Source organism: Harpegnathos saltator, unplaced genomic scaffold, assembly GCF_003227715.2.
Source record: "Harpegnathos saltator strain DR-91 unplaced genomic scaffold, Hsal_v8.6 scaffold81, whole genome shotgun sequence".
NCBI lineage: Eukaryota > Metazoa > Arthropoda > Insecta > Hymenoptera > Formicidae > Harpegnathos > Harpegnathos saltator.
The window spans coordinates 24,955-48,894 of record NW_020230660.1 but is presented as its reverse complement, the minus strand read 5'-3'; the positions used below and the strand labels follow the sequence as shown (position 1 = coordinate 48,894).

The 23,940-nt window shown below is 41.5% G+C and overlaps 1 protein-coding gene across 1 annotated transcript; it reads right to left on the bottom strand.

The window, feature by feature from the left end:
* Positions 1–3,453: 3,453 nt before the first annotated feature.
* btv (dynein cytoplasmic heavy chain beethoven) lies at positions 3,454–22,421 on the bottom strand. Its single transcript, XM_019844879.2, has 47 exons — positions 22,107–22,421; positions 21,488–21,816; positions 21,239–21,401; positions 20,809–20,990; positions 20,632–20,744; positions 20,227–20,472; positions 19,761–19,981; positions 19,240–19,638; positions 18,903–19,144; positions 18,478–18,801; positions 18,332–18,398; positions 17,792–18,128; positions 17,298–17,649; positions 16,819–17,164; positions 16,556–16,718; positions 16,216–16,435; positions 15,959–16,085; positions 15,514–15,837; positions 15,066–15,347; positions 14,715–14,961; positions 14,073–14,580; positions 13,571–13,963; positions 13,305–13,484; positions 12,800–13,165; positions 12,317–12,435; positions 11,934–12,244; positions 11,620–11,768; positions 11,253–11,534; positions 10,908–11,137; positions 10,626–10,754; positions 10,267–10,515; positions 9,747–10,183; positions 9,486–9,620; positions 9,055–9,284; positions 8,738–8,947; positions 8,261–8,549; positions 7,598–8,107; positions 7,207–7,469; positions 6,911–7,111; positions 6,606–6,837; positions 6,331–6,484; positions 6,045–6,264; positions 5,524–5,954; positions 4,963–5,265; positions 4,593–4,840; positions 4,086–4,380; positions 3,454–3,987 (listed from the first exon to the last, which is right to left on the bottom strand). Exons 1-47 carry the CDS (start codon positions 22,341–22,343, stop codon positions 3,698–3,700), a joined length of 12,285 nt encoding a protein of 4,094 aa, XP_019700438.2. The 5' UTR covers positions 22,344–22,421; the 3' UTR covers positions 3,454–3,697.
* Between the last annotated feature and the right edge of the window lie 1,519 nt (positions 22,422–23,940).

The window sequence follows — 23,940 nt, the reverse complement described above, 5'->3', positions numbered from 1 at the left end:
ACGGAGCGGCAGCTTCGTCGTATTAGCGAAAGATCGAAGGATCTTGGCGAATTACTTATTACGAATTATATACGGTGCTTTTCTAGTAAGCGATCCTCGCCAAGGAAAAAATCGACTCTGCAAGGTTCACTGAATTTGTAGAGTTTGAAGAATTTGTAGAAGCCGAGAAACGATACAGCGAGAGACGTCGGGACCTTCTGTACATACGTCAAATCTGTATACATATGTGTACAATTTTTGAAAACGCTCATCGCTTGGATTTGCGTATTGTTCCAAGAGAAGACGCCACTCACACAGGTTGATACGATCTGTGTTACGCAACGAGTAAGTCTCCTTTATGCGTCTTAATCAAGCTCTTTTACTTATTAATGATATGTCTGATTCGTCTGGAATCTCGGTTCACATTATATCGTACTTCAAATGCTAAATGCTAAAATTTGAAAACGGCGAGTATGTTGCCATCGTATATCCTTCATCTCCAAATTTTTTCTCTCCGTTAAATTAAATTAAAGATTATTACATGTATACTGGCGCTCAATAGTTTGAATACACTCTATTTTCTGGATCAGAGTTTAAATTCTATAAATGTCCTGTCATTGTAAAGGTACTACTGATTAAAAAAGAAAAAAAAAACAAAATAAGAAATTAATTATATCGAATGTGTAAGAAGTTGACTTGTATGTTATGAGCTTAATGTTGAACGCGAAATAATACGCGAAAAGTGATTGTTAAGAGTATCCGTATATAATTCAGTCTCAAGCAGAGTTCCTCGAAGCTCTAAAGTATATGTACTCCCCAGTAAATGAATTTTTCTCTGAGATGAAATGATCTCTGTGATTTCCCTATCAAAATTGGTAAATGTTTGATATTTCGAGGTGAAGTGCATAGTGTACTGAAACTATCGAGTGTTAGTGTTCTATTCGTCGCGCGCTCTCTCAAAATCACACACGAGTCAAGAACTTTTATATAATTATGTAAATAGAGATAACAAAACCCTCGTGTTTGAGTGACCTTAAGAAGAATTTATTTTAATAGCGGCTTTACACCTCGGGCGTAATTACCGAGATATCGAACATTAGAAATTACGAACGAATGGCCTCCGACTCGATTTTCGTTCAGAGAAATTGACTACGCGCACGTTGACGAGAAAGAGCGCGACGTGACAGGACACACTGCGTATATATTTATCGCTCTTCAGAAGTATTAAAAGGGAAATGCCTTTCGCGGTCCGTACCTGTTGCACCATCGTCGATTATTGGATAAAAAAGAGATATTGAAGTTAAAACGAAAGATATGTATAATTAAGGATTGTTGTAGGGTGTGTGAGAAATTATATTTCGCACACGCGTTACCTCGGATATACGCGTATATCCGATATGTCGAAAAGAAGGTTGAATAGAGAAAAAGAATAATGTTAGTTTTACGTCCGGATTACCATCGGATGTCGAAGCCGGTATAATTTCATAGAGTTCTCAATTTTCGATGCTGTAGATGAAACGAGGAAACACGTAACCATACGCTAAACCGTTCGTATCTTCATTGTGAATAAGTACAGGGATCATTTTCGCTTGTTCGCAGCATCGGAATCCTTTCGCTCACCGAAATTGTACCAGTTTCAATCCTTGGAGATAACATTAGGTCTGATGTAAGGAGACAGAAGGAAATTAATAGAATTTCCTGAATATATAGCGATGCTTCTCGTGGCGATGAGCTTGCCGGCTCGGTTCGCAAATCTCAATTTAAGTTTTAGAGCAATAAATTGACGACAATCACGAAATTTCGGAATGAGCCGGCGCTCGCACCGCGACTATTATTTCCTTCCCGTCCGTTCCTTTCCATTCCGTTTTCTCTCTCTCTCTCTCTCTCTCTCTCTCTCTCTCTCTCTCTTTCTCTGTCTCTCTTTTTCTCTCTCTCTCTCACGATCTTATGAGATTGCATCTCATTTATTCTCGTACGAATGATAAGTCCTTAACGTTCAATTCTTTCTCTATATTTCTCATTAAAATTATAAATCGTATAGATAATTTATAATCGATATTATAATAGGATCTTGTTATTCCGTGTTTGTGATTTTAAAGTTCGTTGTATTTGTCTATACTGGACGACAAAACACGTGATTTACTGTTCACGTACGAAAATGGCGATTTTTTTAAATAATTTTTGAAAGACGATTTCAGATCTCTTCATCGTCCATATAGCGTGTTTCCGTGACTTAAATTTTAATGGAATGTACATTTATTTTTAATTCATAAGACATCCCTCAACTTTAGTATTAAAGTTAACTTTACTTATAATCAGACAAGACCTTTCGATAAGTTTAAGTCTGTTCTTACTTGTAAGTAATATTCATGATCATGTTTGCTTTTAATTTCATTTATTTCGTTTGTTCAGCATAAGTCGTGATACTTCGAAGCATCAGGATGTTCAATGTATGTCGTCCAGTGTTATAAAGAAAAGCTATGAAATGTTAAATAATATAGATTCAAATTACGATAATTCTATGAAAATCTACCCATTCGCCTGCTCGTAACTCCGTCAGAAAAAATTCTCCGAATGTTTTTATATACATATATATATATATATATATATATATACATATATATATATATATATATATATATATAAAAGAAGATAGGCTGAGAAATCCAGTCGCCATTAAGTTGCTAGACAAAAACATAATCCACCGATCACTTTATTTTGTACGGAATAAAAACTGGTACAACTTTATGTGAACATCGATATATACTATCTCAGAGTATGCGACTCGTGCAGTGCGCAAAACATCGTGTGAACATTGCGAATCTCTAAGTCGTGAAATAGGCTTAGGCGGACCAACCAATGACCATTTTAATTTATTGAAACAACTGATATTGTGCTGTATTATCTGTAATTCTAGATCTATTAAAACACAAACCACCAAAATTACTGAACTATTCTTGTAACATCCCGTGTAATGCACCAGCAGGAAGATGCTACAGAAAAATCTACACCAGATTAACCGAAGAATTCGCGGATACAAGATTTGGCGCGATAGCGACGAAATACCTTGTACAAGATTATCTTTCAACAGATTCCTAACATATCTCTCTCTATGTATTTTTAATAATAATAAGCGTATTAAAATTGTCCGATTCACGCTTCTGATGCATTCACATGTGGTATATACTTCTCTCCCTCATCTTTTGTCCGATTAAAGAAATTCTATCTATTGATTTATTGACACATTATGTTCGACAAAGATTAATAAATAAATAAGTAAATAAATAAATAAATAAATAAATAAATAAATAGTTTGCTACGATAAAGGATTAAAGATTTTATACAGATTAGGAACTTAATTTAAAAAGAAAATTCCTGTAGATGCGAGAGTCGAGAGACGCTACATTTTTTGAACTTCCAACATTACATATTTTAGCAATTAGATTCCATAAAAATTCTGTTAAAAAATAATTCCCACCTATAATTAAAAGAAAAGAAGCACTTATAAAAGAGTATCTATCGTATCTCTCTGAAACTTGAAAAATATGTATCTTTGTTCTCTATCACTTATAGCTCTAAAGCTATTCATATCTCGACTCTCTCCTCCATAATAATTTTCATCTGAGATCTTAATAAGAGATCTACTTTAACGTTTCATACGCTGATCGCGACTCATCCTGAATCTTCAACATTGGCCCCGAGATTGAAGATGATTGCGCTAAGATCTTAGATACAGAATGACGCCACGACGTAACCACGCGTCGCGCTCCTCTCTCGGGCATGCTATTGGTAACGAGCAGATTAGGGTCTCTCGTTGAACACTTGTGTAAACCGGTATGCTCAGATCATCTTTTCGATGCGTGTCTTCGAGGGCGTGGGGATTATCATCGCCGGATTTATCTTCCGAATATTCGTCGGGCACGAACGCCACTTGACACGTCGGAGCGACCGCGACTGCCGGCGAGTTTGCGTCCAAGTCCCTCAACACACCTTCTTCGATCGAAGCTCCTGAAAAAATTTAAAAAATTGTTACGTATTAATCTCCAAAAGGAACGAAATATTTCTCAAATTTCCGACGCGTATTAAAATTCTCCAGTTAAAATTACCTGATATAAGTAGACCTTCGAGTGAAAGCGATACCTTCCAGTCTCTGTTCGCGCGATTCTCGATCCAATTTGCACGCAGCTGAAGTATTTCCAGCGGATGACCAACTTCTCGCGCAGTGTATTGCTTCAGTGCAGTTAGAAGAGCACGTGGTCGAGACAATTGAGACAGATCGACTCGTCGTGGTATACTCATCGGTGAGGTTTTCAGCGCTTCGTACTTGGACAAAAGTGCCTTGACAAATTGAACAGCATTCTTCGGCCCCGCTCGCCATTCCGTAAGCCAGTGCTTGGGAGTCTGTAAAATTGCAAGTGACAATTAAAAAAATTGTCGTTAAAACCAATTTTATAATAAAATGATATCACAATGTTAATTTAGTAATACTGCCACAAGCAGATATAATTCTAATTGATGATTAAAAAATTATAATATTTATTAGAATGAGATATTTATTAGAATACATAGATGAAGGTATAATTTCAAATTAAATAAAGAACAGTATGTCTCACCTCGCTATCTTCGAAAGATAATGCGTTCATATCCGCCCGTATAACGTTCAATAATTTTTTCATATGATCAATCTCGTCCACGAAGAAGTCCTGCAATGGATCTCTCTTGTTTTCACGTACAGTACCTGTTTCATACGTAAACGTCGACGAACATTGTCGGTCGATGATTTCCTTTAGGTCCTGTTGAACTCTTGGTTTTTCTACTTTACTGCTTCCCTCGTTGCCGCTGAGGTGTTTCATTAAAATGCCTGGGAAATAATTCGAAAGATGCATTAATTAAGAAAACTTGAGAAGCTAAGTGTATAGATAGTATAGAAGAAATGGGAAGTAAAATATTAATTACTTGGACTCTCATCTAAAGTTTAAGTACCTTTGAGATAAGTCAAGGCTTCCTCCGCAGCAGCTCTTTCCCATGCCCTGTGGGCATTAGCCGGAAGGCCGAAGTATTCCTTTGGTGAATCAGAATCATCCAGGTTATCCAACGATTTGATCGGATCGATAAGAGTCACGTCGGTTATTTTCAACACTCCTCCCAGTTTCCTGCGACCTTCGAAGATGTCTTTAGACCATGCGTCACGTATCATCGAACGTAACGCTCTCGCGTCGTAGTCATCCTGAAGACGACCGCCGTAAACTGCGACGTCGAGTAAACCTCGGCCTACTTGCCAGTCACCTGTTGGTATCGAAAATTTTACACGTAAATTATAAAATAATATGTAAATTAAATCGTGAATTAAATTCATATATATATTGAAAAAATTTATATTGTATATATATATATAACTATTGAAAAGGATGATTCTCCTTTCCTTTGTAAAGTTTTGCTACTCTCAATGAACCATTATTAACAAGTGTCACGAATTGAAGAGAAATTAGAGAATTAGAAAAGAATTAAAATCAAGAAGAATTGAAAGAATATAAAAATTCATACCTTGCTGCGATCGTTTTTCGTTCACCATTTCCTTAATCACCAATTCGTATGCTGCTTCGAGATCCGAGTCGTTCCACTCGTACGGTCTGATCCAAGCTTGAGGAACGAAATTTCGTCGTTCTTGCAATGTCGCATGCAGCCAAGAGAGAACCATCACAGCGACCGTACCGTCGTCGTTGGGTTGCGCTTGTCGAAGCTGCTGGAGCGACTTCTTCATGTTCCTCTTCACACCCTCGGGAGGTTCATACGCCAGTTTTAGACAGAGTGCCGCTAAGCCCGGATAAAATCCCGAACACTCTTCGGTGGACAGCCAAATCCTCGTGGAAGGACTTTTGCTCGCAGTGCACATCGGTGAACGAAGCAGGCTTTCCAATCGCGGTAACCAGTTTAGAGCGAGCTGCAAGTTGCTCAATAATATCCAGCTGCCATTCCTGCGAAGCAATGGCAAACATATGATTGCATACGGCTGTGATAATGAAGAGGTCATCGTTTCTAATTTCACTCGAGTAGCGGCATTTCACCTGCATGCTGCCTCCAGTGCCGATTCGGCCTGAGTAATGTGTCCTTGACCCAGAGAAATTTCGGTAAATCCAGATGATGAAGCGTGTTTCGCAGCGAGTGCACTCAATTCGGGTCCAGGATCGGCGCCGGGCGATAAGAGCAACAACACAGGGTACGAAGCTTCCTTCTCCTGAGCTACAGAACCCAATGTCCACAAGGGTGGTGCCAGATTCTTCACACCTTCCGTAAGATCCCAAAGTTAAGATTCCTTGATGCATTAATATTATACTAAATATGTCGTGATACCTAATTGACTTGCAGCCAGTTTCGAAAGAGCAGTGTGCAAGTAGTCGGGTCGCAGAGCCTTCACGACTAAGACTTTTTGGAAGGCGCTGAGTCCATTGTCTGCGTAAATGTTGGAGATATCTTTTAGCCAGGAAGATCTCATTCTAACGGCAACCTTTTTCACAAAAAGAAACAATTCGGACGTCAACGAAATTTCAATGTTTGGATTTCCCGAAGGTGGTGCAGTCTTACCGAACGATCCAACACACCCCGATCCCAAGCATTTCGCTACGTACCTCAGGTAAAGAAGAACTCAAGGCTTGCACAGCTCCACGTCGTTCATCCGGCACCCAGTCGAGCAACTCCAGACCCGAATTGTCGCTATTGTTGATAGCACCGTTGTCGAACAAAAGATTCCTTTCAGCGTCCGAAACTGGATTTAAGGATAATGCCATATGCAAAGCCAAAGGAAGCCTGTGCTTTCTGTAGATCGCCTTGGCGCAATGATGGAATGTTAAAGTTATCAAGCTGGAACGCGATATGATTGATTGCACAATAATATCGTATCAATTATCACACAGTTATAATTAAATATACATACCGCTTCTCCATTACGCTCTGTGACTTTCTTTTCTCCCTATCTTCACTTGCTGCATTATAATCACCCTGCACGGCCTTTAAACAGATGTTCGTATAAGCTTCTGTAGAAATAACGTATAAAGAGCTGAGAAGCGTCAGTTCGCTGACAATCTCGTAAACCTTAGCGGCAAACTGCGCAAACTTCTCGTGATCTTCGGCTCGTCTAAGAAGAAAGAAACGACGATAAATTTTTCAGGTCAACGTTTCTAATCAGAGCCTAACATTCCAAAGTTACAACTTCAGATGTCGTCAATGTACCTCGTGACTTCTTTCAAACTTTGTCTGCTTTCCTCGAGAGCAAGGGCTATCTCCTTCGCCTTGGATTGCGTCGCTTCCAGCGAAGACAGAAGTCCTCCTTGCCTTTGTCCCTGAGATTCTTGCAAAAGATCCTGGCCTCTGGCTGTAGCCAGCTGACTTAGTAGATCCAACCTGGCAGCGTCTCGTTCTCCGGACAATTTTTCCTCCCTCTCCAAAGCTTCTCTCCTTTGCACTTCGAGCTCTGGAGTCTCGTTCAATAGGAGCTTAAAGAACAGAATCGTTAATTATTTGAACGTGAATGAAGTACAAATCGAACGTGGTTAAGTTGTATGAGAGACGCGACAAAAGAAAATATTTTATATATATAGTAGAAATTATTTCGTCACGCTACCTTTTCCACGAATCTCTCCGCCAAGCTTTTTGTACCAGTGCCAAGCGTGATCTCGCATAATACAGCATCAGCTTCCTTTGGAATATCTTCCAATCTATCCTTCCTGGTAGCTAAAAAAAGTTCGAAGCCTTGTTGAGCCGGCAGGACACGATCACCCAGCCTGAGAGGCCTTCGGCGAAGAAGGGGCAGTAATGTCGACGGAAAATCGACCAGTTCTTCGACCAGAAGAGGTTTCCCGAAGCGCACCGCTAGTTCCAAAGCCGTGAGGAACTTGGGGCTTTCAGGTTGCGTGACCTCGAGTCTGGAGCCAAAGCTGCGCTTAATCCAGGATACCGTTACGCCCGAAGGATCGAGGAAAATGGGCACCAAGGGACCTTTCAAAACGCGAGAGGCTGCAACCAAGCTGCTCGTATCCGCCGGTAATCCCTGTGCCCTCCATAATAATCTCTCTCGTTCGGTTGCCAACAATTTCATAGCCGATCTCTTCCAATTATCATCCTTTTCAGGATCCTACGCAAGTTATAAGTATTAAAGCTCAAGAAACAATCTCTTATTTATATTATGATAAATTATTAATGTAATTTTCTAAGAAACTTATTTATTATGCATGTTTTACGAAAGAATTTATTAGTTTTTAAAATGTCTAAAAAGAAATATATTTACTTGATACACGAGTAGAGCCGCCGCATTAGCCGCTTCGACATCTAATCTTTCCTTCCTGTCTGTTAATTCCTGGAATTGAGTTTCCCAATCGCGATGCTCAGTATCAAGCTTCTGCAAGAGAGCTCGAGCTGTCGATAGACTGGCCTCGGTGGATTCGGTTCGCAATTGTAGTTCAGCTGCACCCCTCGTGTGTTCCGCAAGTTCTTTCTGCAGCTGCGCCACGCGGCTCTCTACTGTGTTTAGTCCGGCGGCCAATTTCCCTAATTGCGCCTCGGCCGCCGCTAATCGCCTTGAAAATTATACAAAACTTGTACTATAAATATCATATAAAAGGCATGTGATTGATAAAGATGATAAAATACAAAATGTATTCAAGAAAATTTTAATCTTGAAAAAGAGATTGTTAAATAAATAAAATATAGTCTTTCTTTCACTTAAGAATTTAGTAAAAGTTTCGTCACGACTGGAGTCACGTACTCAGCTAACTGTCGCTGTTCCCGTTCCAGAGGAGCGACTTGCTGTACTATTTGACCATATTGAAGATTTGCCAACACCCAAGCTGCCAGAGGAGCAGCCGCTACCGACGCTCTCTTGGCCGTTTTCTCCTCGAAACTATCCGGACGTTCCTTCACCAGCTTGGCGACCGCTTCCAAGCTGGTGGACGTGCTACGCCTCGCATCCCAATTTCTGTGAATTACAAAAAAAACAGAGGAATGTTAGTGTGTGAACGATTGACTGTGTAATTTGGAAAGGACAACATTTTAATCGCGCAAATGAATCAGATCGATCATTGCCTGATCTCGTCTTTAATGCCTCGCTTCGCGAGGAAAGTCTTCATGCTGTTCCAAGACGTGTCCTTTATGCCCATTAGCCGAAGAACGCCCTCGAGCACGTCTCTCACTGGTGCTGGAGGTGCTCTCAGTGAGCGAACCTCAGCCAAAGCGTCGGCACTTATGCCAGCTACTGCTTGAGCAGCTTGTTCCACCAGGGGTTCAACCTTTCCTAATTCGCTCTCTATATCCGCCTAAACATAATCAATTTTCATCGTTTTGTACATGCATCGTGTACCGACGTTATTCCAATAAATACCATAATAATCTATTCGATATAAATGGTAACTTTGATGTTTTTAAATAATTATTTTGAGATAATTAAATATCTAACGAATATTTTGCAGCCGATATCACCAGATGACAGACAATAATCGAGAAGAATGAATGAATACCTTACGTCGAGCGAGTTCGACGCTCTCTCGTTCCGTGTTGGTCTTCAAGTTCGTCATCTCACCTCTTTGATTGGTTGCTCCTCTCATTGTTGCAGTGATTTGCTCAAGAGCAGCATTGGCTCTTCCTTTCTCCACCTGGAATACGACGGAATGATTATGATACCGTAAATTATTCAATGTTTTTTACTTTTAAATAAAACAAAAGACCGACATATCAATCAAATTCGAAGATAGAAATGAAGAAAAGAAAATTATGCAAACCTCAAGCTCCTGACGCTGCCTCGATACTTCATCTTCCAGTTTGGCTACCTGTTCACCGGCTTCTCTCAGCTTTCCGATACCCGCTTCGAGAGTCTGCAGTTTCCCTTCAACTTCCTTGCTCCATATATCGCGGAGGTGTTTCCAAGTGTGCACCAGAGCTAAGAACCTCGCCGGGGCCCTTTGACGGCGAGGTGCTTGCAGGTGAGCCTCGATCATCACTTTCGCGCCGTCTGATAGCTCCTCGAGCTCATCCAGCTGCAGAGTCCCTTCTTGAATCGCCAGTTTGATCAACGAGTTCTCCCAAGACCACCATTCACCAGGGCCAGGCCCGGAACCAAGCAGCGTGCAGTGTCGAAGAAGATCCAAATGCATCAATTGCGACGATTCGATCTCTTCCGAGTCCAAGATTACTGCTATCCGAAGATACTTACGCAGACCTGCAAAACGTTATTGATATGATCGTTACATTGTGTGGTTATCTGGATGCAGAGAAAGAAAAGAACTGAGGAAATATATGTACGATAATATAAGTAGTGTTCCAGTGTTCCTTGGAAATCTTCTCTTCGGGCGAGATCGGTCAATGGTGCGACCAGCGCGTCGAGTTCATCCGCCGTGAAGAGACCTGGAACTTCCCCTTTGGATACGATAGCGCTCATCAACACGGCCAAGCTCTCTTCCCTGGCGTGGCATTCCTCTAGCAAGAGCAGTGTCGACTGGCCCTCGATACCTGCAGCTTGCACGGAGCTTTTTATCGCTGCTCTACCACGGTCTGCAGAAATCATTGACAAATATGATATAAAAATTCTGACAGAATGTAACGGTACAATAATATGTTCAACTCGTTTTTCTGATCCTAGCTTAAAGTTCATTATACGATACCAGGTCCCGAGTCAATCAGCCGAAGGGAAGAGAAGGTTGCGGCCAGTTTAACTGCTGATCTTCTACCCGCTCCTGGTCGCCCGATGAGGATCATACCTCGGAAATTGCAACCTACAGCCCAACTGAGTCCTGTAAAAAATAATTAACAATTGCAAGTGCCGAGATAATCTAAGTGGATTTAAAAAGCGAGCGATCGTACGGAACTTTTTTATCAACATTTTGGCTTAAAAATATAAAATTTAATCAATTTAAAAAAATAAATAATTTAATCAGGTTATTTACCAGCTACGGTTTCCAAGAGATAAGACGAGACTGGTGCCTGCACTTCTTGACCTTCTCTAGCGCATCTAGCTGCTACATTGATCACCTCTTCGCGCCATTGTTCTTCGCTCAAAGGATACAGACCGACGTTTGCATTCTTCCACACGTATAAGTCGTTAGTGAAATCCTTCACCTCGGACTCCTTTGAAAGTAACAGAGACTCCCACCGTGTCTGTGCCTTGGGCGTTAATCTAAAGAAATGAAAGTTATTTTTGCAAAACGGAGCAATAAAAAATTCATCGAAACTTCAACTTGAATTTATTAAACTATACTGTTTGCGATTTTTCATAGAAATTAAAATAACACCTTGCACGGAAAAGCCGATGCCCGATGTCTAATAAGTAACGAGTAATGTCCGCCTCGCTTTCAGGAATAGGATAATAATTCAAGCGTGTTGCCCAAGAGACAATGTCCTTGAGAGTCCAAGTGATAGACGATTCCTGAGAGGAACAGGCAAATCGGAAAGCATCCAAAATGCTGGGCATCATTCGAGCGATCCAAGATTCCGCCATAATGAAGTCAACTTGTTTCAAGGAGTTTCTCAAGCGAAGCTCAAGGATCGCTGCAATATCCTTTTGACTCGGATATCTGTTGTAAGTAAATTTTAAAAGTTCTCGTAAAGTCTTACTGAAAGTTTTAAAATATTATATTTTTATGTGAAAAAGTAACTTGCTCTAGATAATAAGTTGCAAATAAAGCTTCGAGCCTAGGATGCAACCGAGTAGTCACATCGGCGGTACAGAGGATCGTTAAAGACACTTTAGAGAATTCAAGATCTTCCTCGAGGAATCCTTTCTCTTGAAGCAACTCTCTTACTAACTCCTGAAAGCAGTCTGTGTGTGATTTGTTTTCAAATTTACAAATCTTGTTTGAGAAAGATTGCTTAAGATGATTTTCCATTCGTTCAATTAATACTGAAGATGTTACTATCACGAACATATCACGAGACTTTTACATAACTTGAGAAATTAGAAAAGAAATTAATACCTGTAAATCTTTAGCGGCAAGATGCATGTCTTCCAAGATGATAAGCAATCGAGTTCCGCTTCTCGGTTTGTACGTTCTACCCTGCGAAGAGGACTCTAGGCGCAGACAAGCCTTTTTCAGACGAGTCACGAGATTATCGGACCCGTAAAGCGAAGATGCTCTCACTACAGTCATATTGTCATGATTTTTAATCGTCCACAATGCAGCATTGATTAGAGTGTTCTTTCCGCAGCCTTCAGGTCCGCGAATCATAATCGGATGACCGTCTTCTATCCACGGCAAAATGGCTGCTACAGCTTTTCTAATAAGATCTACGCGAGATATTATAAATAAGACTTCTTGCTTTGTCTTTATTTGTATAATGCTGAAAATTTCCGTTATACCTGAAATCGAAACAGGCCCGTAATCGCTGTCGATAGACTCATATGTATCTTTGAAGGGTTCCAGCCGATCAGTTTCACTGTCGTACAGAACGGCGCTTGGTTTTTGTGGGTCAGGACACCTCAGATAATTAAATTATCAAATTAATTAAGAGTTAATTAATTAAGATTAATTAATTAAGAGTTTTGACGCAATGTCAACCTAATATACTACTAAAGAAATTGTAACAAATTAAATACCTTTAAATACCTTTAAAATTAAATTAAATCTTTAAATTTCTAGAAAGCTTTTAGAAAAATATTTTATTTTCCAATTAAAATCCAATCGAAGATAAAGTTATATAATTTATAAATCTTGGAATGAATTGTAATTGATATGAGATTTATAATATTCCGTGATTTTCAACAAAATTAAATCGCAACAAATAAAAATTCTCGTCACACGTTTTAAATTATTACAGATCGACAGCATTTTCGAACACTTACCAGCTATCGGTCGATTCGTAGATGAATTTCGCCAGATTATTTCTGGATTCTTGATCTTTGACTTGACTGCATAGTGAGAGCAAAAGAACTTGAGTGCTTTGTACGAACGTTTGAGCCTTACGAAGATGACACAAGGCGGCGTCCATCAGTCCAGATGCAGACGACTCGTCGACGTTAATCTTCAGCGTTTCGTCCATGCATGAGCATAAATGAGCGTTCGCAATTTCCGCAGCTGTTGGTGAAAGTTGCTCTATTCGCCATGGCGCCAACAAGAACGTCGCTCTCGTTGATCCAAGATGCAGAACGCCCAGCCGCGAAACCGTAGCCGGGCTGGCACCAGCGAGCTTGTGAGTCTCGAAAATAAACCTGTTTTACAAACATGTATATAACACATATATTCCAGATAAATAAAATCGATTGTATATTATATCGCCATTGTGCATTACGCATGTCGTTGTAGAAACATTCGATTAACCAATTAATTGAGTAATATTCGAAGTGCTACCTTGTGCCGCTACCAAGACGAACTCCTATTCCATTCGGTAATGTCAGTAGTCGATTATCGTCCAGAGCCGAGTTTAGAGCTTCCGCCCATTCAGGCTCCACGTCTCCGTTGAAGATTATCCAGGTCACAGTGTCTCCAGCAGACGATATCGCGCTCGATAGAACGCCCTCTTTCCATTCTCTATTTAAATATACACGTAAACGTAATTTTAATAATTAATTTCAATAATATCAGACCATAAGAGCGATCGATGTCTCAACACTTACCTTGTCCGTGGATTCACGTGTCCCAACAATCTGCTTTTCGGTACCGCACCTGGATAAACGATGATCTGCTGTACGGGTTCGCCGACTTTCGCCATCGCTTCGGCCAAGCACGACCTGATGGACGTTTTCCCGCTGCCGGGCGGACCGACTATAGCAACACCGGTCCTGCTTCTTAACAGATCGTTTAGTTGAACGCATCGATTGACGATCTCTTTCGTCAACCCTCGAGTCTCGCAGATCTTCGACAACGCGGCGACCAAGTCTTCACTCTCGGTAGAGACCGATAATGAAGGGTTAACGTTCGGAAAGAGATCATTCAGCAACGACATGAATTTCATCGTGTCTGTTTCTGTCAACTTCGGAAGGGTGGACGCTTTGATCGAAATGAGAAGCCTGACAAAAAATGAAAAATCCACTTTGTCGAGCCAAAACAGAACATTCTACGATTGTGTGTAACATTTTTTTAAACATAGCCTCTCCTGAGAGAAGAGAACAAACGTACCTGGTAGTCTCGTCGATACCGGCAGCTGGACCTAACGCGTCCAATACGGATTTGAGCGATCTGAGACCCCAGTCGTAATGCGGCTGCTCGGAAAGTATAGTTTCGGCGATTTCAAGAGCTTCGACGAGCCGTTTGCCAAGAGTAGCAGCTTCTAAAAATCCGGCGCACTCCAACAGAGTCCTAACGATGTCCGATTTGTCCGGATGAGCCATGTTAATTGGTCGGAAAAGTCTTGCCAAGGAGTCCGGTAGTTTGCGCCGGCCTCCGTACTCGCTTCCGGCTGGATTCATCGTGATGAAGATGCAACAGTGAGGATCCAGCTTGATTCTCTGATCGCCCAGCAGAATGTCGGGCGAGCCGTTCTGTATTGCTTCCTGAAGAGGCCTCACCAACATCGCTACCGCACTCAGGGTGTCCTCTTCGAGACGATTGAACTCATCAAAGCAACCCCAGGCACCAGCCTGCGCCAATCCACCTAAGATACGCTTCATACTGCCAGTGTCCATTCCTACGACAATATTCCAATAAATTCCAATGAATCATCTAATTTTAAAACATGTATTTAGATCTAATAAATCTGTTCGTAGAGTGAATTTAAATTAATCAAATGCTTGCAAAGTGATTGGAAGATAATTTTCTTACCCTCATCGCAATTAAAAACGAGAACCAGTCTACCTAAAACGGATGCTAACGCTTTGACGCTTTCGGTTTTGCCAGTTCCAGCGGGACCCGTTGGACTCCCACCTAATCCAAGCTTCATAGCTTGCGTAAGAGCTAAGAAACACCTTTCCGTCAAAGGAGTCCTCACCAAACCGATGGACGCTCCTTGGTATTCGAAGCGGTAAGGTAACTCCGCACCAGCGCATCGTATCACGTACGTACCTTGATTCTTGAAAACAAAGTCACGTATGAGATAACGTGAAAATTAATTGTTGATTAATTAATAGTCGAATAATAATAATTTCAACAGTCCATGTTACAATCAGAGCTTACGGTCTTGTAACTCCTCAATTGTTTGTACCACATCCAGCCGGTATTTTCGCCGGTTATCACGGTCTTCAGTAATGTTCTGGCCACTTGCAAATGGTGAACAGTGTCCAAAAGAAGACCCCGTGCTTTCAATGCAGTTAGCTTGTCACCAGCGTCTTCCAAACCTCTATATCTCGCCCGTTGTGACTCCAAAAATTCAACAAGCTTTTGCAAGGCTGCACGACCCTCTTTTAAAGCTTGCTCGCAGCGTTCGGTGAATCGTATTCGTTCCGAAAGCAGCAATACCTGCAAATTATTATTATTAGTATTATATACGGGGATGAAAATAAAAATATAAAGCGTATTACATAAGGAATAAAACTCATCAATCTTGGTATTTGGCTTTTCAATCGTCCCCGGAAAATCAGTTAAAATTGTTCAATGTTTGATAGAATGTAATAATAAATCTTACTTGAGTGGGATAAATGGACGGGTCAGGTGTAGAAGTGCTCAAACATTTCTCTAAACTAAGACGGAGAGCCTTCTGCATTTCTTTCTCGAGATTATCTAGCCATCGCGGCAAAGATTCCGTGAGATCGACAGCTTCCGGTAATTTCAACGTTTCTCCCTCTGGCGACACAATCGCTGTTAATGTATTATTCTCCTTTATTACTGAACCGATACCGTGATACAACTTCGGCAGATGAGCCTCCAAGCCTTTCCCCCTAGCTGATACCAATTCGAGAAGATCTTCGTCGCTGAGAAAGTACAACCTCGGATAAGTTGCTCGTTTCTCCTACAATTTCGAAATTATGTTAAAAATGTATAATGTCAAAAGAATTTTTCACTGCACTTTTTTTACCGTTGCGATGCTTCGAATAAAATATCACCAAAATTTTCCGGTCACCAGATCTCACCTCTAAAAATTCATCCAGACTTTTCTGACATCTGTCCAGCAGGTCCTTCAAATTTATCAAGGCAGGTAGCGGAAGACGTCTCAAGGATGGCACTCTAGGATCTTGTGACACATCTCCCATGAGATGTCTAAAAATTTATGAAGATAAATAATATAAGATTTATGAAATTAAATATAAGATAATTAGAAAGAACCAACTGGACAGATTTAATAAGTTTATCATCTTATAAATTACGCGATACCGTTGTTCTCACGAACCTAAATTCCTTGTCAGCTCTCGACCATCGTCCAGAATCGTTGGGAGCTGCTCCACTCCCGTAGACCGGATCCAGATAAATCCACTTCCTCTGCACAGTACTGAGTACCTTAATTCTCTCTTCGAGTTCTGTCAAAGCTGCCTCCCAACGTGCGACTCGAGACGCGAACCTATCGTGTCCTGACGTACCTTTTGCTCCTTCCAATAGAAGTATCAGTTCCTCTGCAAACGATTCGATTGTTTTTCTTTTTAATTAAAAAAATTACGTCGTGCATGAAATGACAAGTCTTATTCGTTAAATAATAATTTCTAAAAAATAACGTGACACGAATCTGATCGCACCTGTCTTTGCTAATAGACTGCCATAATCTCCGACAAGTTGGATGGTCATGTTCTTGCTGTCAGTTGATTCTTGCAACGGAAGTGCTGCGGTACCTTCCCAGATCTCCAGGTCCATTAACGCTTGTCGAATTCCTAATTCCGCGACTGCTCGTTTTGTTATTTCCTGAATGATCAAACACGGCGCAGCATTTCGAATCAATCGTACCAATTTTCAAAAGTATATTTTCAGCGATTTCTACTATCTTAAAATTGTGTATTCTTACTTTTATTCGATCCCCATTTTCTATTAATGCCTTCTTAGCTCTAAGCAAATGACCCAAAGTGATGTCACGTGGATTCTCAACTTTCAAACCGAGTATAGGTATTAACTCGGTCCAATGCTCGTCTGCGATCTCGTCTCCCCGAAGCAACTGAATAGATTCGATTGCAGATCGAACCTCGTTTATCTTTCTACCGGTGAAGGTTAGGTCGGTTTCTGTGTTATCGTGTAAGTGAATCTTGCTTTCCCATGAATCAAGCCAATCGTGGAGTCTCGGTAGTCTTCTCCTGGCTACGGCCCACTCCTCAATTTCCTGATTCTTCAGCTCTTCCAGAAACTCGGCTTGGAACCTGCACACAATTATATTTAATGCTGAAAGTGTTCAAGTGCAATTTAAAAAAAATTCTGTATTTGTCGAATATTTCTAATTTTGTATAAATGCTTAATTTGGTGAGAACAATCGTTCATTGAAAATGTAGAAACCTATAATTCGACTCCTCGGCTTCTAATTCTCGTTCTAACTGCGATAAATTAATGTCGTCTTCTCCCAAGACAGTTTCAAGCTCCAGAGTTATTCTCTTGCAATCCGCTTTTAAAGAATCCAGTTGTTCATTTAGATTGATCCAACGCTCCTTCATCGATAGAAGCCAGTCGAGCGACATGTTTTCCGACCTCGCAGACCACTTGGCCTGCCACCTTTCTCTCTCGTCCCTCAACGCTACCGCCTTGTGACGAAGGTTCACTTTGGCATCTTCCACTAGACGTGCCATAACGGTTTTATGCTTTTCCAAGCGATCACCCAAATCCTGCCAGGCGGCGTGAGCTGCGTTAACGCCTGGTAAAGTAAAATGATTTCATGTTAACTTAACGAATGAACGAGGATATTAATCTCTGCATCTTTAGTCTTCAACCTGCGAGAAGCTGGAAGAAGAAGAAGAAATAAGATTGCACGAGAGCAATTTTTATTTAAACGTTACCGTCGAGCTTCTCGCTGGTCCACGCAGCCATAACTTTGGCGAGCACAGCAACGGCTTCCATCTCTTCAGCTATGCCTGCCGATTGTTGCTCGATACGAGCATGTGCTTCATGAGCTAACCCAACCTCTTCCACGTCTCGTGGTCTGCGTTCCAGCTCTTTGGACGCGAAGGACAGGAAATCCACTATAGCCACCAGCCGCGAAGACGCTTCCGCCCTTAAGTCGGAGCACAGGCGTTCCCAGTAACGACGAGACGCCGTCTCTAAGTCGTTCCTCGTCGTCGCGGTGTCTACGCAGATGCACAGGATCTTCACGTCATTACCTCGCAGTTTTCCCACCTATGTTACGAAAATTCAACGAAAATTTAACTAATCATTCAATCAGAGCGATGTGCCGCAAAGAGGCAAAAACATTTTCTACAATCGTAGGACACATCCCGAGGTATAATTCCCATTCTGTCAGCAAGTATCAGAACGGTAAATTTCTCTTTGTCCTTTTTCATTGTGCAACTTCTTTTCTAATTCACAAATGCAACATTTACCTCTTGAGCCCATTGCTTGGCTTCCTTGAAAGCTCTCGCCCACTCTTGAGGAGGTTTGCCTTTCAATCTGGACATTTAAATAAATTTGCGACTAATTTGTGATTGATCCTTCAAGGATCGAGTACGATATATGATATTTAATTTACCGTTCTCCCACGTCGATATTGGCGGGCGTCGCTAAATTTAGCCACTTGATCCTGAACAATTCGAGGGTGGACAGGGCGATTTCAATCTGCTTGTACACACCGCTGAAGAGATACGCGTTCTTCGGCACTAGATCGCCGAAGTGCGCATCACTGACGTCTCCTACGCCCCTAAAGTAGATCGGAATGGAAAGCGATCGGCGAATACCGGAATATAACTTGGCGCGAATGTCCTCAAAAGGTGGTCTCCATTGTAAGGACCCATCGCGAAAAGTGAGCTCTACTCGAAGCTCAGGCAGCTTTCTCGACAAGGACGGTAAAGAGTTTCTGAGTAAAACATACAAATATAAAAATATCTTTGTTAAAAAAACCTCGGGTGATAAGATTATTATATCAAACTGATTGTTGGAGATCACTTGTTATCGCACCTATATGCTACACCCAGCGCCTTCAGAAGCTGTCGATCCCAGTGTAGCTTCCAAGCCTTTGCGTTACCGTATTCCGCGTCCACCGCGTCGACGATCGCTCTCATGCTCGTCAGCGTCTCCTTCCAGATGTTCTGATTCCCGACGAGATGCACAGCATCGCCTTTCAACAGGTTCGACACGTAGTCCCGTAACATGGAGTGCTTCGAGATCAATTCCGAGTTCTGTCGAGCGAACTTTGTAACCTGAGGAAGTCATTAGATTAAATATACCGTACATTCATTAATTCTCGCGTAGCTATCTTGATTTAATAAAAAATAAAAAAACTCCGATCTCTTACCAACTCCTTCAATCGAGTGGTGTATACGTCGACGAGGTGAGGATCAGACCATACGACACCTGATTGTTCCTGAACGGCTCGCGCTAATTCGAGAGCTACTGTCAACATGAGTGGTCTCTGAGAAGGCACCATTCGATCACCGATCGTGTTGTGGAAGGTAGCGACCTGCTGAAGAGCTCTAGCTCGCCCGGCCAAGGACCCAGCTCTGTCCACCAGTTCTCTGATCTCCCTCGGTAGCTCGACTCCTTCGCCGGACAAGGCTCTAGCTTCTCTGATCATGGTCATCAGTCGAGGGTCATAGGTCACCCGCATCATGCTGGTACCGGTAAGTTCAACCACCGGCGAATCGGTGCCCAGACTTAACTCTTTCTTGGCTATCTCGTTCTTGGTATTGTTCACCTGTAGAGTGATCTGCTTACTACTGTATATGCTGAGGATTCTTCGTTTAAATTTAATACAGAATTTTAGAAGGATCAAATATAATATCGAATTGGAAATAAAAGTGGGTGATTAAATATTACCCATGACTCAACCAAGTCTCGTTTCTTCTCTTCGACATTTTCCAGTGCGTTCGATAATTGCGCTGCCACATCTTCGTAGCCCGGGAGATCAGCTAGCAACTCTTTTCCTAATTTAGCCAAACTTTCTAATCGTACTTCCGCGGATCGAGCAGCTTGAATTTCTTGTAACACTTTGGGAGTATCCAGGAGGTTTTCCGTGTCGGGACCAGCCGAGCGACTCTCTGCAATTTCGGCAAAAAATAAATCGAATTGTACGGATTCACATTCCCAACATTTATAGAAAATATATAACATAATAGCGCCAAAAATTAAAACACGAATAATCAAACATAAACTACCAAAATCGTATATTTTCAGATTGTCATGATGATATGATACGTTATCATGATTATTCAAGTTATCATGATAATTATACTTGAGATAACAAAAGTAAATGTCGCCGTCTACGTGTATAAGTGTGCAATACCGATTAGATCGCGGTATGCTGAGAGCAGTGACTCTCGTTCTCCACGTAAAGCCCTTTTGAGGCCTTCCCTCTTCATCAGCTCGCTATATCTCTCGAATTCAGTCACCAAGGAACTCGGAGTGTCAGCGTCGGCGATGTGATCCTTCAGCTTTTGAGCGACGCGTTCCTCAGCCGGCACCAAGCCTTCTTCGATCTTCAGTTTCAATCGATTCCACTCGTCGTCACGTTCATCGTCGCTCAGCGCGACTAAATCGCAACCCATAAATTCTTGTCATTTCTAATCTCACTAATGCTACTTTATTGAGTCTTGGTTTTCCTCGTACCACTTTTAATTCTCGAAGAGCAATATTTTGTCAGTTGTTTGTTAGGAAATCTGTACGAAATCTGGAACAGAACGATATATACCTTTCCTGTCGTCCAAAACTTGCAGCAACTTCTCGATACCGAGTCCGGATCTTTCACTCGACGTCAAAAGTCTGCTCAATTGCCGATACTGTGCACGCAACTCGGAAGTTTGCCTGAGGATCGCAAATACGTTCATTAATTATTCCCAAGCGGATTCTCGCAAGGATAGCGACCTACCTGAGTCTTTTGCCAAGCTTCGAGCATCTCCCTGGCACGAAGACCGGCCCACGCCAAGGATGAAGCGAGTGATGCGGCCAGAACAGCTCCGTCAGTTTCTGAGTAGCATTTATCCATTTCTCGCATACCGTCGCCCCGAACGCGATCGTCTCGTCCTTCGCACGAGAATCGATTGCGTCGACCTGGAGAGAATAATATTTCGTAGATTGCTCTATATATAGATAAATCTTGCATCAATCTCTTTGTATTTTAAACAGATGTTATAGAGAAATAGTATGATATATAGAGAAATAGTATGATATAAGCGATGAAAGTCGGGAGCGTTTCGAAATGAAAGAGCGATAACACGACGAAGAAATGCAATGTATCGTAGCTTAATCCTTTGCTCGTTAGCTTGCTTCGTCAGAAACGAAGGCGTGAGTTGACGTACCGCATCGAGATAATTCTGCACCAACTCGACCATCTCGTTACCGATTACATCGAGGAGCGACTTCATCCGTTCCTCTGTATAAGCCGGTCCTCCTAGTTTCCACAGATCATCCGCGAACACCGAAATGGTCTCGCAAGCCTCTTCCACAGCCAACAGCCCATCTCTGTGCAAAAGATAATAACAGAAGAAATGAAGATAACCAAAATTTCACGACGTCAAGTTGTAATGAGAATTGAAGAGGTTCATCACCTTGACACAGCTGCACTCTCGAGCTCGACCCTAATATTCTTCAGTGACTTAGCTGCTTCCTCGCAAACTGTCTTCTCGTGTGAACGCTTCACCTCGTCCCGTCTTCTCCGCCAGAATTCTTCTTCCTCCGCGACGCTGGTCGAGAATCCGGAATTGAGTAATTTCTCTTCCAGCTTCTTCAAGTACGATACGCTTAATCCGGACGAGCGGAGAGTTGGCGCCCATACTTGACGGAGACCTTCGATCAGCACCGATCCGTCCCCGCAGCCGATTGAAGCTACCTGGACTACGTCGTGAAAGTTCTCTTCAGTGACCGCAGCCGCTGTCACCTGCATGCACGTTTTTTGCAACATCAGTAAATGTAAACGGCAATTTGACAATTTTCACGGCGGCTTTCTAGAGAATATTTTCTGTCGTCGCGCGCGGACAAGTCTCACGTTTCCGTGACGACGATTACGGATCATGAGGATGATTTGAGATCAGCTTTAACGAAGAGAGACATATAGAGAAGCATCCCTATGCACATCGACGTTGCAGACAAACATTCGTCTTTTCTGTTCTCGTCTATCTTCGTTGTCGACGTATATTTTCTTTGGCCGAGGAATATCCTATTATATACCTTGAAGAAGACCAGCGTGTTTTTACCAGCAGACAGCTCCGTGCTCAGTTTCAATCGGACTTGTTCCTGATTCTCTTCGATCGGTCTGGCACACAGGGTCCTGCACGACGATTGCTCCAAGAAATGATCGAGGATCTCACGATCCTCGACGTCCTCGTCGTCATGACGCACGGACGCGTTGAAAAAATGTCCCGCCGTGGAGACTATCAAATACCTACGTTTATCAGCGACCACCATTTCGCCGTTCGCATACTCCGAACGGAGTAACTTTTTCCGACGTGCAAAATCAAGAGCACCGGTGTACTCGATAGTTTCATCAAGTGCCTTGCAAAGAGGTACGCCGCGAGGTGTTGCTCGATCGGGTCGTCACGACGACCGGCGATCAACACACAACAGCTGTCGCTACCGCTACATCATGCATCGCTGCACGTGCACGTGACGTTGCACGTATCTGTCAGATTGCTTTCTAATCGTAGTGTGACAAATTAGAAAAAGCGTAACATTTGTCTAAATTTCTCTCACTCGAAGGTGGCAATATTCACAGCAGCAAGGATGCTTCGTGCTTGCAGTGCAGAGAGAACGAGACGAATTTAAGAAATATCGATATGCATCGGCTAACTTTGACGGGAACTATACATATGTATTTTTTTCTAAGTTGGCAAGAAAATATTTATATCGTTTATTAATTAAATGATGAATAACAAACGTTGTAATTCTTAGCATGTAATCGTGACAACATTCTTCGATACAATACATATTTGTATTAAAGTGTATTATCGTGACGGTCATTACGATTTCTTTTTATCACAGTTATTTATAGCTGTAGATTAAAGGCGAAATTTGTTTCAGTTGATATACTGGCATGAAAATATATCCGTGTTTGTAAGTGAAGCAATATGTTATCAAGAAAACCATGTGTTCTTTTAATCAGCTCTCGCCCACGATTTGAACGACTTTAGTAAGAGCACGTGCGAGCACATCACTAGAACGTTCATATGGATAAATTACGTATATATATATATATAAGATCATTTCAATCGTTAATGCGTTATTAAATACTGACGCGACAAGTGGAATTGATTTTCTTTTTTTTCTCAATCACGCGCAAAAGACTCACGAGAGGAACGAACTTTTGTACTCCGAAAGAAGTAGCTAGAGATACGTTAGAGATATCGATAAGTTATGTAAGATATTTCCAGTGTAGGTTTTCCTTTAGTTTCTTTGACTGCATTATGCGAATGCCTCTTGAATTTATGGAGCATGCATACTTGCGTCTTACGAGCGCTTGTATGTTCGGAACGTACGTTGCGTTCGCTTGCACCAAGGCCGCAGTGTTGGATTGACTTTCTTGCAGGCCCTTGACTCGCAAAATTTTCCATGATTTTTCTTCTCTTATACACTTTCCTACACAGCATGATTTCATTATCTTCATTATCATCATTATTTCTCTTCATTGCGTATTTCTGATTTCTATGTACTTTCCGCTACTCAAAAAATTTTTTTCTTCACCTCTGAAATATCGCTCGTCTAACTTTAATTTATTAAATAATTTATTGTATTACTCGGCAACTTCTACACAATTGCATTCTACTGTTATAATAATAAGTAACAGTTGCAAGAAGACAACACATTTCATTCATAATTTATTTATTTTTTCAGCATGAAATTCTGATCGAGAGGTTTAGGAATAAAACTTTTGCGAAAATTTTTTTCTTTTAGTTTTTATCCTAGTGGATAAGAGAAATTCTGATCTTCATAAAGAAATTTGATTGCAATGATTTGGCAACACTGAGTCCAACATTACAAGGCCGACCGCAAACATAACGATGTTTCC